The sequence below is a fragment of the Dendrobates tinctorius genome, unplaced genomic scaffold, assembly GCF_039654945.1.
Source record: "Dendrobates tinctorius isolate UK_male_01 unplaced genomic scaffold, ASM3965494v1 ptg000062l, whole genome shotgun sequence".
Lineage (NCBI taxonomy): Eukaryota > Metazoa > Chordata > Amphibia > Anura > Dendrobatidae > Dendrobates > Dendrobates tinctorius.
This window is the reverse complement of record NW_027361730.1, coordinates 29,844,154-29,863,795: the sequence shown is the minus strand read 5'-3', so window position 1 is coordinate 29,863,795 and position 19,642 is coordinate 29,844,154. Positions and strand designations below refer to the sequence as shown.

Here is a 19,642-nt window from a genome sequence, read left to right as displayed (position 1 = left end):
TCCTCAGCTTAGGCCAACGGACCTCCCCGGCCTTCCTGCTCCATACCACGCCTACGCTGATGTTTTCTGCAAAAAGGAGGCGGATTCCCTGCCTCCGCACCGGCCCTACGACTGCCCCATCGACCTGATTCCTGGAGCGGTTCCTCCCAGGGGTAGAACTTACCCTCTTTCTCCTGCCGAAACCTCTGTCATGACGGAATATATCCAAGAAAATCTGTCCAAGGGGTTTATCCGGAAATCCTCCTCTCCTGCGGGCGCAGGTTTTTTCTTCGTCCGGAAGAAAGACGGATCACTGCGGCCTTGCATTGATTACCGGGGCCTAAACAATATCACCGTAAAAAATCGTTACCCCCTTCCATTGATTCCTGAGCTCTTTGACCGTCTGAGAGGAGCCCGGATCTTCACGAAGTTGGATCTGCGGGGAGCCTACAATTTGGTCCGGATCCGTGCAGGGGATGAGTGGAAAACGGCCTTCAACACCCGTGACGGGCATTATGAATACCTGGTTATGCCCTTCGGTCTCTGCAACGCCCCCGCTGTATTTCAAGAATTTATCAACGAGGTATTCCGGGATCTACTCTACTCCTGTGTGGTCATCTATCTTGACGACATTCTCGTTTTCTCGCCTGACTTGTCCTCCCATCGCAAAAGCGTACGCTTGGTCTTGCACCGCCTTCGAGAGAACCAACTCTACGCCAAGATTGAGAAATGCCTCTTTGAGCAGTCGTCACTGCCCTTCTTGGGATATGTCGTCACTGATTCCGGCCTAAAGATGGATCCCGAAAAACTCAGTGCGGTACTCAAGTGGCCCCGTCCAGTGGGGATTAAGGCCATCCAGCGATTTCTTGGGTTCGCAAATTATTACCGTCAGTTTGTGCCTCACTTTTCTACGGTTACCAAACCCATCACGGCCTTGACCCGCAAGGGAGTGAAGCCCAACAGCTGGTCCCCTGAAGCTGAAAACGCTTTCCAAGCCCTGAAACGTTCCTTTGCGTCAGCACCCATTTTGCATCGGCCTGTGACCAGCAGGCCCTTCGTCCTGGAAGTGGATGCCTCCTCCACTGGAGCTGGAGCAGTCCTGTCCCAGCAGGCTTCATCCGGACGGTTGGTTCCTTGCGGCTTCTTTTCTAAAGTCTTCTCACCGGCGGAGTGCAACTACTCCATTGGAGACCGAGAATTACTGGCCATTAAGATGGCTTTGGCTGAATGGCGGTATTTACTCGAGGGGGCTGTACATCCCTTTACCATCCTCACTGACCACAAGAACCTGGCGTACCTACAGTCTGCCCAAAGACTCAATGCCCGGCAGGCTAGATGGGCCCTGTACTTCTCCCGCTTTGACTTCCAACTTCATTTTCGTCCTGGTAATAGGAACATCAAGGCCGATGCCCTTTCCAGGTCATTACAGTCATCGGAGAAGGAAGAAGTCCCATCCCATATTATCGAGCCCACCAAAATGATCACCGTGGCCCCTGTGAATTTTGCTATTCCTCCGCCCGGTAAGACTTTCGTCCCTCAAAACAGACGTACGGAGGTGTTGGGCTGGGGGCATTCCTCCAAGATTGCAGGGCACGTTGGGTCTAAAAAGACTCTCCTACTGCTGTCTCGGTATTACTGGTGGCCCACGCTTCGCCAGGATGTGATGGACTATGTTGCCTCGTGCACAATCTGTGCCCAGAACAAGGTGGCTAGGACCTTGCCCGCCGGTCTTCTTCACCCATTGCCAGTTCCTGAGGCCCCCTGGCAGCAGATCGCCATGGATTTTGTAACTGATTTACCCCGCTCAGCCGGATGTACCACCATCTTAGTCGTAGCAGATCGTTTTTCCAAAATGGCCCACTTCGTTCCCTTACCAGGACTACCATCCACTCCGAAGTTGGCCGAGATCTTCATCCACCAGATCTTCAGGCTGCATGGTCTTCCTCAGCGGATTCTGTCTGATCGGGGGGCCCAGTTCACCTCCCGCTTCTGGAGGGCTCTCTGCCGGCTTATGGGAACATCTCTCGACTTCTCCTCCGCATACCATCCTCAGACCAACAGGCAAGTGGAGCGAATTAATCAGGTGTTAACCACCTACCTACGTCATTTCGCCAACGCCCATCAGGACAATTGGGTCGCGCTCTTACCTTGGGCTGAATTCTCGCACAACAATCATCCCAGCGAATCTACCACCAAGTCACCTTTTTTTGTGGTAACCGGTCAAAACCCAAGTATTCCGTTACCTTTCTCCACGTCTACAGGAGTACCCGCAGCCGATTCTCTTGCTAAAGAATTCTCGCAGATTTGGAGAGAGACCAGGGACGCGCTCAAGGGTGCCAACAACCGAATCAAGAAGCATGCAGACAAAAGACGGAGGGACGTGCCTCCGTACCATCCAGGTGACAAAGTCTGGCTTTCAACTCGACATATCCGTCTGAGAGTTCCCTCTTATAAGCTGAGTCCTCGGTACATTGGGCCGTTTGAAGTAATTGGACGCATTAATGAGGTGGCTTACAAACTGAGGTTGCCTGCTTCGCTCCGGGTTCCCAACGCCTTCCATGTCTCGCTCTTGAAACCCGTAGTCCTGAATCGGTTCCAACCAGTTTCCATCGTCCCTCCTTCACCTGTTATCTCGGACAACGTCTTCGAGGTCAAAGACATCCTGGCTATGAAAAGAGTCCGGGGTAAGACCCTTTTTCTTATCGATTGGGTGGGTTTTGGTCCCGAGGAACGGTCCTGGGAACCCCGGGAGAATGTCAATGCTCCCCGGATTCTGAAAAGGTTTTTTGCCAATCTCAGTAAGAAGGGACATAAGGAGAGGGGTACTGTGACATCGGCGGCTATGCCCGCCGATGCCCCTTCCAGAGCAGCGCGCACCGCAGCGCTTCCCTACCTGCGCGCCCCCGTCCGGCCTCGCGCCCGTCGTCCACGCTCCCTCACGGCGGCTCCTGCCTCCCGCTCTCTGTCACGCGCGCGCCTCCTCCCCTCCTCTGTCTCCAGCGGTGGGCGGCGCTGAGGGGTCGGCCTAGCACACGCACTTCCGGGGGCTGGTATATTTCAGGCGTCCTCGCTGTTAGGAGGACGCCTGATGATTGTGTAGCAATCTGGCCCCTACAGTTCTTCTGTAGTTAGTCCTATCCCTGCCCATTCTTCCTGCCTGTCTCTGTGTCGCCCTTCCCGCTCTCCCCAGTCGGTCCAGGTTCTCCGGTTCCTCCATTCCTCGTCCCGTCCCCTGTCTCCAGTTTGCCTTGTTTGCTCCTCTTGCCATTTCGTATCTAGCCCTTCCCTGAGCCACCTGTCCCTGCTAGTATATTGTCCGCTGCTTCTCTAGGCCTTTTGTTTGTGGAGCCGTCCCTCTTGGTTCCGGCTGTCGCGCCTCCGTCCTCTGTGGTCCTGCCCCAAACGGTCCCTGTATAGGGGTCGGTCTTCACCTGGCGTGCTCGACCCGGGGGCTCCGGATCCGCGATCCAGAGGGTCCACTCTCTGACATAGTTTTCGTCAGCACTACAGACAGTGTGGTAAACACCCTATATTCTGGGTGCCGAACACGAACAGTACCTGAAGAAGTCTGTGTTTGGAGTCCGTGCCCGAACAGTAGGTGTTCGGTACGGACCCCAAACTTTACTGATCGGGTTCGCCCATGTCTACTTCAGAACACTGGCATGAATAAAGAATTGCATGTACACATCTTCCAAGACTCCCAACAATCCAGGAGTATTTTGATGATGAACAATGATTTTTCCATGATTGAGACCATATCACAAGTGAACATAACATTGAAATTTTGTGTCTGTATCCTCCTCAGATCTCAATCCTATTGAGAACCTGGGGTCAATCCTTAAAAAGTTGGTGGACGCACAAAAACCCAGAAATTCTGATAAACACCAACCACTGATTAGACAAGAATAGGTTGTCTTCAGTCGGGATTTGGATTAGAAGCTGATATTCAGTTTGACAGAAATCTTGAAAAACAAGGGTCAACACAGTAAATATTGAATATTTGTATACATTTGATGTATTTGCCAACAAAAGTGTAAAAACGTTTGAAATGCTGATAATTGTATGCTAATAACCACAGAAACATCTGACTCAAGAGATCTAAAAACAATGAAGCATCAAACCTTTTTGAAAACCAAAATTTCTGTCAGTGTCAAAACTTTTGGCCACAACATGTTTAATAGTACTTACTTTGAACATAATCCCAGGAATAAGATTTCAGATCTTTGGCCTTCTTTCATGGGGACCTGATTTGTTCTGCACATTATATTAAGACCAGAACAAAAACAATCTGCTGTGGTATGGAGAAGGCAGGCGGTCACAATGAAACGACATCACATGAGTGCAGCTGTGTGCTCTTCCTCAGGCCTTGTTCATCTTCATTTTAATTTCCGTATTAAGGCCACAATTCCCTGTTTGATTGTGGGTCAGTTGGCCTGAACTAACAGCATCATAGACCCTTGTAATACAGTTAGTTCAGTTATTGCCGCAGAAATAAAAATGCTAATGTGCACCTGCATTTAAGCCGCCTGAATGAGAAATTAGTCTTTCATTAATGGCCAAAAGAATCTCCAGGGACTACTATTTGTAATCTGGAATAATGCTATTGTCTGATATACAGAGATAAGCGGATTGTTTAAAGTTCAAGTTTGCTGACTTCACCAAATTTTCCCAATAAATTGTATTTAAAATTCATTACTGAAAAACCTTTAATTGCTGGAAAATATGTATAACACTCTGATGTCTCCTAGTTGTGTGTTGAACCTGTTTTGAGCTCAATAATGCAAACACAGTCTGATTCTAGTGATGTGTCACTTATTGGACTGCTTGTTTAGTTTTTACAGAATATCTATTTTAGATGTTGCAGATGTAGCTTTGGGCAAGCTGCCAATCAGTGGTGAGGCGGTGCTGCACAGATTAGCCTGACCTCTGTGCACATGAATCCTAGTCAAGCAATGATAATCTCCTGATAATAAAAGACATTGTAATCAGCATCTCTTGTTAAATTATGCTGCCCTCAAATTAAATAGCAAAAATCTGCAAGATTCCCTTTAAAGGGGATAACCAGGACTTTGTGAAAAACAAATAATATGCCTAAGCACTAACAGGTAGGTAATATGCGTAAGCACTAACAGGCAGGTAGTTGTTACCTACGTGCCTGTTGTGTCCAGCACCATTCATTGCCAGCACAGAGCAGTCACAGACCGCTCTTGCCAGGGATTCAGCTGTCTCTGTTGATGTCATGTCGACAGAGCGACAGCTTTTCTGCTCTGCTGTATTGATGGTATGTAGCTTCCGACGCCATTCTGATTGAAAGTCAGCTCCCCCAGTTAGGCAGAGGCTATCTGGCTGTCAAACAGCATGACGTTGAAGTCCAGCCCTGTCAACAGAGTGGAGTGGAAAAGTTAGCTGCCCCAGACGTCAGCACAGGCAGCCAATGAACGGCACCAGGCACAACAGGCTGGTAGATAGCAACTACCTGCCTGTTAGTGCTTAGGCCCATTTTTTGTTTTTCACAAAGTCCCAGATATCCCCTTTAAATTGTATAAACTTCCAAAATTGATCTCTTTTGGGAGGCATATGCATGCTTGCTGGTGTTTTTACATATACAATGCAAAAAGTAGAAACTATGGATTTTTCACATGGTAAGTACAAAAATTATCCAAGTTTAGGGAGTATTAAAAGCATTGTTATTTGCCAAATATAGTGGAGAAAGCTTTTTCACAAGTCATCAAAAAGAAAAAAACCTTCTAATTTATTTTACTCATTTATAGATCACCATTAATTCCACAGCACTTTACATATATTATTGGTACTGTCCCTGATGGGGCTCACAATCTATAATCCCTATCAGTATGTCTTTGGAATGTGGGAGGAAACCGGAGGAAAGCCATGCAAACACGGGGAGAACATACAAACTCCTTGCAGATGTTGTCCTTGGTGGGATTTGAACCCATTTCCCCAGCGCTACAAGGCTGCAGTGCTATCCACTGAGCTAACACTGCTCATTCAAACACTGCAACATATACAGTGTTAAATTCCAGCAGGTTGAGAAATCGTTAATGAGGTGGTGCTGTGGAAGACGGTCCATTTTGTTTTTGTAAGGGTAAGAGGGCGTGCTTTGCCACATAAGATCATTTGAAATAAGCTGACACTTTTTCTGGCCATAGCCACTGCCTTTCTCAAGTGGTTATATTTGTCAAAGAAGTGTTGCACGATTAAATTCAGGACGTGGACCATGCATGGAGTGTGTGAGTTACTTTGCACACTACTTTCAGGCTACCTTATGGTCTAGTTCTGTTGCTCACGACAATTTCAAATTGTAGTTCATGGAGAGCCAGCCAGCATGCTTCATGCACTGCAGCAATGTGTTAGTTTTTGCTTTTTACACTGCCGTATGGCTTTCCTGCCCCAGAATTTCCAGTAGTAAGACCACTTGGCAGTGCTTTACTTTGCATGAGCAAAATGAGTGTGGGCAGTGTGTTGAAGCACAAGAAAAGCTAGGAAAATTTACATACCCAAAACAAGCACTTGCAACGTGCCCCTGTATTTAAGGGCTCATACTCACTTGCGAGAGACTAGCATGATTCCCGTGCGAGTCTCTCGCATGAAAACCTGGCACTGCCGACGGCACTGGGACTGGAGTGTGCGGCTGCATAGAAATGCCGTCTGAGTGCCGGCGGCAGTGCCAGGTTTTCATGCAAGAGACTCGCACGAGAATCGTGCGAGTCTCTCGCAAGTGAGTATGAGCCCTAAATGGCATGTGTACAGGTCTAATGCTGGGCAATTACATCTACAAAGTGTGCAAAAAAAGTGTTTTTTTTTTACAACACTTTGTGAGATATACAGTTGTGTTTCAATTTCTGGATTATGGAGGTCTTTCTTTAGGTTGTAAAAGAAAATGGTTTGCTCATATTACAATACAGAAATCACCCTGTGATACACCCTTAGATTCAGGACTTTGATTTATTTGCCAAAATAGCACTAAGGGGTTTAATACTGCCCTCCTTGTATGTAATGTGCATGTAGAATAAAAAAATGCTGTCATTAACATGCTGCTACTGCAGTATATCTCATATCAATCAATGTTTCATACTGATGACTATACAGGTACAGCTTTTCCATAGATCACTTTAATCTTTGGATTAGTATTCACTGCTTGACACTTGCACTCCCATTTTCAAAATATTGGAGCTCTGAAAGTAGTTCACCAGATTATGTCTTTTCCTGTCCCTACGTGGAATGATCTGTGCACTTTGACCTTGAGATTTTATTTCTCAATCATTTTTTTAGGCTTTGGATAAATATTGTCTGTTTTAGCTTAAAAAAAATGTTATCTGTCCTACAGACAGACAAGTAAACCCCCTGGCATGTCGGTTGTGTCACACATCAAAGTTACTTTTCCAGAACCTTCTCCATCTTGTTTCCAGTTACCACAAAGAGCCACACAGGGACACCACCAGGTAAACACATATGAATTTTATATATTTAATGTATGACAATTGTTTAGTACTACAATACTAAGCATTTTAACTGTAAAGTCAACAAATTTATGTATTTATTTTACTCGCTTATATAGCACCATTAATTCCATAGCACTTTACAGACATCATCATCACTGTCCCCATTGGGACTCACAATCTAAATATCAAATGAGCATAGATTAGCATTATTTGTCTTAAGGGCCTTTTACAGTTGTGCTAATCATCAGAATGGTTATTGCCCCGTTTAACCATGTCCAGAAAACTAATGACACACAATAATTTGTTCATTTGCCTTTAATGACATACAATTCACTGTTTCTTGGGAGCATGTCTCTTTAAAGGGGATGTTCTGCTCACAGTAAAGTAAACCATATGGGATGGAGAAAAAATGAAAAAATAGCAATCATTTAAGCAAAATAAAAAAGGATGATTATGACATGTTAACTATAGTAAATTGTCAAATAGCTGTAAGAACAAAAAATGAAAATAAATAGTAAATGGTACAATGCTTTTGGCTTTTGATTTTGGTTTTTTTTTTTAGTTTTACAGGTTCATTAATTTTAACTCTCTTTTATTTTTCTTTTCCCTATAGATTTCTTTTCCTGGGCTTCCACCCTCACAGCCTATGTGGAATTCCCCCTATCTCTTTCAAGGAAGAGATGGGGTGACTCTCTTCAGTGAAGGAGCAGCATTAGTCTTAGAGTACTACCCGGTCACTGCTGGTAAATCCTTGCTGGATATTGTCTAAAATACTAATATATACAGTATATATAATACTGCACACCTTAGGGGATGGGTAATGCTAGGGCATAACTTACTAATTGCTGGGGTCTGACCACTGATTTGCTTCACTATTTAAAGCCCCATTGTTGAAACAGATGGGAGTGTAAAGCGACCAGGGTGGTAGTCGTGGCAATGGGCTGTACTGTTCCCACACCCTGGCACCCTACAGATGAAATACCATGTCCTTTTCACTGTGTGTGTGGTGGGCGCAACCAGGTACTCACTTCTGTTGCTGTAATCCCTTAAGTCTCTGTCACTCTGGCCTCTGGCTGCTCAGTTCCTTGAAACACCACAAAGTCACAGTTCTTTTCCAACAGTTGAACATTACTAAACAAGCTAGGTATCCATCACATTAGCAGCACAGTTCATAAAGTGCAACATTTCCTGCACTTTTCCTACCTTCCGGGCAGACTCTATTCTCTTCATCATCTCTTTTCCTTTGTTCCTGGCAATCCCTGCCGTCTCTGTGGACAATCCGTGTCCCATCCATTCGTCCCCTGTACCTGCCATCCGGGCAGCCTTTTTAGACAATCCGTGTCCCATCTGTACGTTACACGTCACCAGCTCCCTGTCAGCCCTTTGCCCGGTTCCATTAGGGAAAGGTGGCGGGGATGCCATCTCAGCTGCTCCCGCCCCGGTCTTAGACCCCAAATAATTCCTGGGGATGATTCTGTTGAGTTGGTGCCCGTTTACACTGTTCTCAAGCCTGGGGCCCCTTACTGCAATCCACAGACTTATCCTCACAGCTATAATCCTCTGTTCTCTCTCTACTCACACGTCCTGCCCTTGGGCAGGCTGACCGGGCATCTGACAGAACCAGGAAGTATCTGTCCTGTACCTCCCTGCTCTCTGCTGCTCTGCTCTAACTCCTCCCATCTACTTAACTCCTATGCTGCCTATACCTTACATTCTAACATCTGACCTATGCTCTCTAAACTGTGCCCCCCTCTATTCTAATCTCCCTACAGTCCTGCACTACTTCCTAATCTATGCCTAAGCCTATGCACAACACATGACAAATACATTTACTTTACAGTACACACAATAGTAAAACATTAAGAAAACATCAAGGTGCCGCATGTGACACAGGTGAACAGCGTTCAGGAGAGAGAAGGTACATGAGGGTCTTTGCCACCTCCTTACAGGAGATTCAGTAGTCAGACCCCCAGTGATCAGTAAAATATCTTTGGTACAGGGCTCTTTTCCACGGAGATATAAGCTGCCTCAGTTTATAATGTAAAAAGTACATCAGCATTCATTTTACATACGACAACCATCAGGAACATGCAAACTGTATGCGAATGAACTTTCATTACTATGATCGTTCTGCCTCACACAGACTGCATTATTGTCAACAGCACATCCCTTTTTATACAATGGGATTGACTAGGCACAATCAATGATTTTTATGCCACCATAAAAGATGCAGTCAGAAGATAAATGAGCATTTCCACATGTGACATGTGATTGCTGGCCTTGTTTACATGAGCAATGATTGCGAGTGAGATGAATATTTGTTTTGCCAATCAATAGCCTGTGTTATAGGCCCCTAATTCTGTAAGGCAGACCATTGTTCCACCTATAGCAATCTCTCCTGCCTCTCCCATATACTGGCATCTTCAGCTAAGCCAAACATTCGTATTTTTAATGCTAATTGAAGACAAAGTCACAGCCAAATGGCTCTCATAAGTCAGACATTAAAATTCAGACTGTCCAACACTATTTGTTGTGGGAAGAGTCAGGAGGCTTCAATTCACAATAGACAGTCGGCAGATCCTGCTAAAATCGTCACATTATGCTTATTTAATCTGATGTGTATGGGGGCTTTCAAGGAACTTTATAGTGTTTTTCAAGACAGGTATATTATTATCTCATTAAATAAGAGATATATGAGGTGGATGTAGTCTAATAAGCTGGTATTCACATGAAACAGGAAAAAAGATATTAGCAATAGAAGAGTGAAACGTGGATTAAGATTAGTCATGGGTGAGTTTCCTCGCCACTGCTTGATACTCGTTCAAGCATTTTTGTGCTCGATCGAGTACTGAGCAGTGCCGAGTATTGCATAGTGCTAAAATGCTCGGGTCCCTGTGACGCACAGTACTGAGGCCCTGAACAGTTGGTTGTCTGAACGGAAGTGCATTACATCATGTGACGATCCCATGTGGTAACGTCACATTGGTAGTGACGTTGCAGTGTGACGTATGCCTAAGATTAGTTGCCATGGTTGCGGGGAACACATCATCACTTGGGTACTGACGTGCGGTGTTGGGGCGTTTCAACATATAGTGTCTAGCAACGGGAGTTGCTGTGGTTACAGGGGACGTTTCACTCCCTCAATCTTTTGCTCTCTCTCTTCCTTTCTCCCTCCCTCTCTCTTCATCTCGCCATCACATGAAAGTCTGCCAGAAAAATATTGCACCATTGACTTACATTGTGCACGCTACTCGAATTGAGCAACAGAGCATTCCAAAGTTTACTGCTCATTCATCACTCATTAAGATACTGAATCTATCCATGAACTAGTATTTCCAAAGCTAACACAAGGTGTAAATAAGCAAGAAATTATTTGTTACACATCTAATACATGACAGTCTCATAACTGGTTGTGGAGGGTGGAGAACATAGAAGAAATTTGAACTATAAAAGCAATAATTTGTTGAAATGTTTGGTGCAACAACTCCATTCCTGTCTATGAGTGTTTAGTTGCTGAATTTGTATGCTGTTTATAAAGTTAGAACAAAAAAAACTTCCAGAGGCTCACACAGGGAGAGCATGTGACTGTATTTCCCATTTTCCTGTGTTTGTGAATGAGAGAAGCAGCCTGCTGTAGATGCTGCACAGATAGAGATACACAAATGATTTATTCCTGATCTATTAACCTTATCATATATTGTTCCTGAATAAAGAAGCTCTGTTGTCACATGCTGGAAGAGTATCCTGAATAATCTGCTGCCAACAGGTTATGGGCCCAGAGTGACACAGAACCCCAGAGTAACACAGCAACAGAAGCCAAAAGCAAAATCAGCACAGAGTAACACAGAATACGTCCACTAACAGCAATCCTGTCAAGTTCTCAGTGCCAAGCCTCACTAACCAGAACTACCAGTTCTGGAAATTCAAGGTGAAGATGCTGCTCATAAGAGAAGGTATGTGGAAATGTACTCAGGAATAAGTGCCTCATCCATTACCAGATGACTGGCTAGAGAAGGATGAGAAAGCACAAAGCAGGACCTCCCTCAGTGTAGATGATAATCAGATTGTGCATATATGCAAGTGTGCAACTGCAAAGGAGATGTGGGATGAGTTACAGAAAGTGCATGAAAGATCAATTCATAGCAATAAGCTTTATCTCATAAGAAAGCTGTATCAGTCTAAGCTAAGTGATGAACAGAATATGCAGGACTATATAAGAAACATCCTAGAGTTTGTGGAGCGTCTCAGGGGTATTGGAGAAAAAAGTAAAGATTTTTATGTTTCTGCACTTCTATTAAGTGCTCTTCCAGAGAGTTATGACACACTTGTGACTGCACTAGATGCACGGCCAGATGATGAGCTGACACTAAAGTATGTTAAAGGCAAACTTGTGGCTGAGTTCAAGAGAAAAGCACAGCATGTAAGCAGCAGGAATGAATCCAGAGCAAAAACAGCATTAAAGACACAGAATTTCCCTAAATATAAGCGCAATCTAAGAGAAACTCGTGAATGTTTTGTCTGTAAAAAGCCCAGCCATCTTAAAGCAGATTACAGAATTTGGCAAGCAAGAATGAGTCAGCTTAAAAAGCAGAACAGCCATCAAAGGGTTAAAACTGCTGTAAAGGAAGATTCTGCATGTGTTGAACCTGCATTTAATGCCAGTACAGGCCCATCTGCAGAGCATATATGGTGTATAGATTCTGGTGCAAGCAGTCATATACACTCACTGGCCACTTTATTAGGTACACCATGCTAGTAACGGGTTGGACCCCCTTTTGCCTTCAGAACTGCCTCAATTCTTCGTGGCAGAGATTCAACAAGGTGCTGGAAGCATTCCTCAGAGATTTTGGACCATATTGACATGATGGCATCACACAGTTGGCGCAGATTTGTCGGCTGCACATCCCTGATGCGAATCTCCCGTTCCACCACATCCCAAAGATGCTCTATTGGATTGAGATCTGGTGACTGAGGAGGCCATTTGAGTACAGTGAACTCATTGTCATGTTCAAGAAACCAATCTGAGATGATTCGAGCTTTATGACATGGCGCATTATCCTGCTGAAAGTAGCCATCAGATGTTGGGTACATTGTGGTCATAAAGGGATGGACATGGTCAGCAACAATACTCAGGTAGGCTGTGGCGTTGCAACGATGCTCAATTGGTACCAAGGGGCCCAAAGAGTGCCAAGAAAAAATTCCCCACACCATGACACCACCACCACCAGCCTGAACCGTTGATACAAGGCAGGATGGATCCATGCTTTCATGTTGTTTACGCCAAATTCTGACCCTACCATCCGACTGTCGCAGCAGAAATCGAGACTCATCAGACCAGGCAATGTTTTTCCAATCTTCTACTGTCCAATTTCGATGAGCTTGTGCAAATTGTAGCCTCAGTTTCCTGTTCATAGCTGAGAGGAGTGGTACCCAGTGTGGTCTTCTGCTGCTGTAGCCCATCTGCCTCAAAGTTCGACGCACTGTGCGTTCAGAGATGCTCTTCTGCCTACCTTGGTTGTAACGGGTGGCAATTTGAGTCACTGTTGCCTTTCTATCAGCTCGAACCAGTCTGCCCATTCTCCTCTGACCTCTGGCATCAACAAGGCATTTCCGGCCACAGAACTGCCGCTCACTGGATTTTTTTTCTTTTTCGGACCATTCTCTGTAAACCCTAGAGATGGTTGTGCGTGAAAATCCCAGGAGATCAGCAGTTTCTGAAATACTCAGACCAGCCCTTCTGGCACCAACAATCATGCCACGTTCAAAGGCACTCAAATCACCTTTCTTCCCCATACTGATGCTCGGTTTGAACTGCAGGAGATTGTCTTGACCATGTCTACATGCCTAAATGCACTGAGTTGCCGCCATGTGATTGGCTGATTAGAAATTAAGTCTTAACACACAGTTGGACAGGTGTACCTAATAAAGTGGCCAGTGAGTGTATATGACAAATAACAAGGATTTCTTCACTGACCTTAATGAAAGCAAGTCAGAAAAGGTCATCTTAGCTAATGGTCACTATATGACTTCAGAAGGAGTAGGAGACTGCTACCTCCACTGTCCAGTTTCCTCAGCACAAAACAGAAATATCTCAATAAAGGATGTTCTCTATGTTCCCAGCCTTGAAAGCAATCTCCTGTCAGTAAAGAAGCTCATGCAAAAGCGGAATGTAGTTACTTTTAAAGATAACAGGTGCATCATCTCAAAGAAGGGTCACACTCTTGCAGAAGGTAAAATCCAAGATGAACTTTATCAGTTAAAATACAAAGAAAGAGTGTACAGTGCTAGACAAGATCTGCATAAGAACTTTATCCATGTATGGCACAGATGTCTTGGGCACAGAGACCCAGAAGCAGTAAAGAATCTAGCTCAACTTGCAAATGGTATTGAAATCAACCAATGTAGTCAAATGATGAACTGAACTAGCTGTCTTAAAGGGAAAATGCCCAGAAAATCTTTTCCTAGCATAAGCACCACTAGATCTGCACAGCCTCTGGATCTGATACATACAGATGTATGTAGTCCAATGAGTGTTCAAACTCCTAGCAAGAAGAGATATTTTCTCACATTTATTGATGACTACTCCAGATATACAGTCGCATAACTTCTTCACAGTAAGGATGAAGTTCCACAGAAACTTGAAGGACATCTTGCTGTTGTGTTTAACAAATTCGGAAGAATGCTAAAATCCCTGTGTGCAGATAATGGAACCGAATATACAAGTGGTAAGGTGCAAACCATTTTGAAAATGAATGGAATCGTGTTCCAGACTACCATTCCATACAACCCAGAACAAAATGGCATTGCAGAGACAAAGATCCGTATTCTCTGTGAAAGTGGAAGAAGTATGTTATTTGATGCAAATCTACCTACAACGTATTGGGGAGAAGCCATCATGGCAGCTTGCTATCTTCAAAACAGAATGCTAGGTAAAGCCACAAATAAAACTCCATATGAGCTATGGAACTGAAAGAAGCCTATCCTGAAGCACCTCAGGATATTTGGAAGCAAAACATTTATGTATGTTCCCAAAGAAAAACGTTCCAAGTGGCAATCACATGCAAAGCAAGGTGTCCTGGTGGGCTATAGCGAAACTCAAAAGGGATACAGAATCCTGCACCCAGAAACCAACACAGTAACAATCAGCAGAGATGTAGTGATTGATGAAAACTCTGTATCGCTCAAATTCCATGAAGTTACACCAGTTATTCAACCTAAGAAGCAAGAACAAGAATCTCAGTCACCAAACCCTGAACTGAAAAGGAAAACACTGAAGTGTAGATAAGCTCTGAAGACACCAAGGAAAACACAGAAGAACCAAGTCAACCTCCAGTCAGGAGATCAGAAAGGCCAAAAAAGGTATCCCAGCTAGACGCCTTTCTTATATGGTCAGAACACTTCCTGAACCAGAGCCACAGTCATGGCAAGAGATGCAAAAACTGCCTGTTCACGAGAAGCAGAAGTGGATAAATGCCACTAATGAGTAGATGAGTCCCTTCACCAACTTCAGACATGGGAGCTTACTGAGCCACCACAAGGAAAAAGAGCTATTGGATGTAAGTGGGTCTTCAAAAACAAATTTGACTCAGAAGGTAAAGTTCACCGGTTTAAGGCAAGACTGGTCGCAAAAGGGTACTCGCAAAAGTATGATGAAAGTTATGATGCTTCATTTTCTCCAGTTGCGAAGCAAACCACATTCAGAAATTTAATGTCCGTAGCTGCAGTTCAACAGGTGACAGTGAGACCTTTTGACATCAAAACAGCCTTCCTATATGGTGACACTGAAGAAGAGTTGTTCATGAGCCAACCGGAGGGATATAATTAAAAAGAGTGAAGAGCACCTTGATTTGTAAAATGCAAAAATCTCTCTATGGACTCAAGCAGTCGGCAAGAGCATGGAACTTGAAAATGAACAAAGTTTTGATGGATGAAGGATTTAAAAGATTTCAAGCTAATCCAGGTTTGTATACAAAAAATGTAGGGAAGGAGTGGATATATGTTCTCCTATTTGTAGACAATGTAATCATGTGTCATCAAGATGAAAAAGAAATGGCAAAGCTAGGTGAATTCTCAACCAGCACTTAAAGACTAAGGACCTTGGAAATGTGGCATATTATTTGGAAATCCAAATCCAGAGAGAGGAAGATTGGAGTTTTCTTCTCAACCAAAGTTCTAAAATTTCAGCAATACTAAACCAGTTTGGAATGTCAGAAGCCAAAGGTGGATCAACACCAATGGATCTGTCCTACTTAAAGTTGGAAGGAGAAGATCTGCTACCCAGCAATGAGAGTTGCAGACAAGCAGTGGGGGGCGCTTCCGTTCACAGACACAGTTGGAATTCTCTGCCGACGTATAAGCAAGCCATGCCAAAGAGCCTGCAATGCAATTCAGAGAATTTTTCAATATCTTAAATAAACTCAAAGGCTAAATCTTAAGATATCTGCATCAGGAGATCTCACTCTCAGGGGTTATGTTGATGCAGATTGAGTTAGAGATTTAAGTGATCGGACATCAACAAGTGGTTACTTGTTCAAGTTAGGAGAAAATTCTATTTCTTGGTCCAGCAGAAAACAAGTGTCAGTCGCATTATTTTTTACAGAAGCAGAATATATGTCTGCTCCTTATGCAAGTCAAGAAGTAATTTGGTTGAAACAACTTTTGGAAGATTTTGGCAAGCCATTAGCTCAACCAACAGTTATCTATGAGGACAACCTAGGATGCATTAAACTTGCCAGCAGTGAGAAGATTAGTGCAAGGACTAAGCACATTGATGTAAAACATCACCACTTATGTGACTTAGTGGAACGTGGTGTACTCGAGTTTGTTTATTGCGAATCTGACAAGATGATAGCTGATGGTATGACAAAGCCATTATCAAGATCCAAGTTTGTGGACTTCAGAACCGCAATGGATCTAACAGGATAAGTAGTTGTTGAGTTGGGGTGTTGAAATATGTTTGTTGCAACAACTCCAGTCCTGTCTGAGTGTTTAGTTGCTAGATTTGTATGCTGTTTATAAAGTTAAAACAAAAAAAAACTCCCAGAGGCTCACACAGGAAGAGCATGTGACTGTATTTCCTGTTTTCCTGTGTCTGTGTATGAGGGAAGCAGCCTGCTGTAGATGTGCACAGATAGAGACACACAAATGATTTATTCCTGATCTATTAAGCTTTGTTCCTGATTGGTCCTGAATAAAGAAGCTCTGTTGTCTCACACTTGGAGAGTATCCTGAATAATCCGCTGCCAAAATACTGTAATTAGACACACCATTTGGTGGATGCTTGGTCAGTGAGGAATGGATATAGCTTTCATAGAGGTAACTACTGTATATAATTTTAACTTTTGACTTTGTAAAGACTGCACTTCCTAGAACACCTGAAAAAGATCAAAAAAATATTTACAGACACTGACAAACAGAAGATGTCAACTCTGGAACCTGCGGAAGTGTGAGTTCAGCTCTGCCTGTAGTAACACAGACTGTAACTTATTATCCGAGCGAGATGACTATTGCAATGTATTTCCAGGGTTGCCCTGCCTAAGATAGATTATTTCTATCTGTTAAATAATGTTCAAAGGTGATAATTCTCATGAAGAAAACATAATTTTCTCCACTCACTAGTAACTGGCCATTTTTCTTCAGTGCTAAAATCTAATATATCAAGCTCAAGTGTGTGTATGTATGTGTGTATATCCGGGATTGGCATCCGCACCGTCGCAGCTACAGCCACAAAATTTGGCACAGTCACACGTCTGGACCCCGAGAGTGTCCTAAGCTATGTTGTGAGGTGAAATTTTAACCACGTGCATTCCAATTCACCAAACAATTTTGCCCCTATCTACATAATGGGAAAAAGTGTGTGTGTATCAAGCCCCGCCCCTCATTATGATGTTGTAATGGTTGCCATGGTGACGCTGATGTCATCATAGGTTGCAAGCCCCACCGCTCATTATGATGTCATAATGGTTGACTATGGGATGGAGGATGTGTGATGGGTATATGGGCACTGGACTATGGGATGGAGGATATGTATGACGGGTATATGGGCATGGGACTATGGGATGGCCGATATGTGTGATGGGTATATGGGCACTCGACTATGGGATGGAGGATATGTATGATGGGTATATGGGCATGGGACTATGAGATGGAGGATGTGTGATGGGTATATGGGCATGGGACTATGGGATGGAGGATGTGTGATGGGTATATGGGCACTCGACTATGGGTTGGAGGATATGTATGATGGGTATATGGGCACGGGCCAATGGGATCGTGGATATGTATGATGGGTATATGGGCACGGGACTATGGGATGGAGGATAATAATAATTTGCTATAACTAACCACAGTTAGTTACTATGCCCGGGCAGCGCCGGGCTCTTCCGCTAGTAAAATATAAATTCCAAATAAAAGTGTTCAACAATTGTATTTAAAAGGGTTTTCCAGTTTAATTTTTTTTTTTATTGTGCATAGGCTTGCAGAGTTAAAAATAATAGACTGAGGTGGCACTCACCACCTAGATGGTATACGGCAGGAGACACTGAGCGCAGTGATTGACTTCTGCAGCGTAGCTGTGATGTCTCCGCCGCAACCTGTAAACTTTCACTGGAATAGCAATGAAGCTGCAGTGCCGGACCCTGGAAGAATGCAAAGCCGCTCAGTTTGTTTTTTTATACCACTGATAGCCAACATATGATAAAAATAAGAAGAGAACCCTTTTAAGATCATCATGTTAAAACTTTAATTGGTTTCAGATTATGCGCTTGAGCAAAGTCATCTCATATAGGGGCACTCAGTGTAGAAATTTTTGTGTACCGATCTGGCCTGCACATCGGGTCGAAAAATTTCAAAAGTCACCGACTTTTGGCAAAGTCGGGTTTCATGAAACGAAACCCGACCCTAGGATGAGGTCAGCCACGAGGTCGGCGACTTACGCGCCAAAGTCGCGTTTCAAAAGTTTGTTTTGCGCTCTTTTTCAGCCAATCAGGATCCACGGACACTGTGGGCAACGTGATGACATAGGCAGGGGTCACCACCATCTTTCAGAAGGGCATGCAAGTGATTGGCTTGCTTTGGTGGGCGTCACAGGGGGTATAAAAGGGCGTGCACGCCGACCGCCATCTTACTTCTGCCGATCTCAGTATAGGGAGAGGTTGCTGCTGATTCTGTAGGGAGAGCGTTAGGCAGGGAAGAAGACAAAAAAACTGCTTCTGCTGCTAGCGATTTGGCCTGCACAACACACAAGTCACTGTGTGTGCAGTGCAAGGGGAGGCTATATAGTGGTGTATCAGTGGTGTTGGTTGTTGGGCTGCCTTCTAAGGCTTCCTGACATTCCTGCATTGCTGTTTACCCACTGCTCCGCAAACTGCTTTTTTAAAAGCAATCCCAATTTTTTTTTTGTCCTGCTGAGAAGAAAAAAAAACTGCTTCTGCTGCTAGCGATTTGGCCTGTACAACACACCAGTCACTGTGTGTGCAGTGCAAGGGGAGGCTATATAGTGGTGTATCAGTGGTGTTGGTTGTTGGGCTGCCTTCTAAGGCTTCCTGACATTCCTGCATTGCTGTTTACCCACTGCTCCGCAAACTGCTTTTTTAAAAGTAATCCCAATTTTTTTTTTTTGTCCTGCTGAGAAGAAAAAAAACTGCTTCTGCTGCTAGCGATTTGGCCTGTACAACACACCAGTCACTGTGTGTGCAGTGCAAGGGGAGGCTATATAGTGGTGTATCAGTGGTGTTGGTTGTTGGGCTGCCTTCTAAAGCTTCCTGACATTCCTGCATTGCTGTTTACCCACTGCTCCGCAAACTGCTTTTTTAAAAGCAATCCCATTTTTTTTTTTTGTCCTGCTGAGAAGAAAAACAAAACTGCTTCTGCTGCTAGCGATTTGGCCTACACAACACACCAGTCACTGTGTGTGCAGTGCAAGGGGAGGCTATATTGTGGTGTATCAGTGGTGTTGGTTGTTGGGCTGCCTTTTAAGGCTTCCTGACAGGCTGGCATTGCTGTTTACCCACTGCTCTGCAAACTGCTTTTTTAAAAGCAATCCAATCTCCCTTATCCTCTAGTCACTTTTGTCACAGCTGTGCCATCGAGCCTGTGACATAGCGCTCAGATATCAGTGGGCCTCACACAATCCAAAAGTGTCCAGTGTCCACAAGTGTGTGCAGAAATTCAAAATCTCCCTTATCCTCTAGTCACTTTGGTCA

General features: G+C 44.2%; 1 protein-coding gene across 1 annotated transcript in view; it reads left to right on the top strand.

The window, feature by feature from the left end:
- The window catches only part of CCDC33 (coiled-coil domain containing 33), a 174,407-nt gene that overhangs the window by 21,825 nt on the left and 132,940 nt on the right, over positions 1 to 19,642 (top strand). Inside the window, exons 9-10 of the mRNA XM_073579465.1 lie at positions 7,325 to 7,439; positions 8,053 to 8,182. Coding sequence (XP_073435566.1) covers positions 7,325 to 7,439; positions 8,053 to 8,182 — 245 coding nt within the window. The remainder of the gene's footprint in view (positions 1 to 7,324; positions 7,440 to 8,052; positions 8,183 to 19,642) is intronic.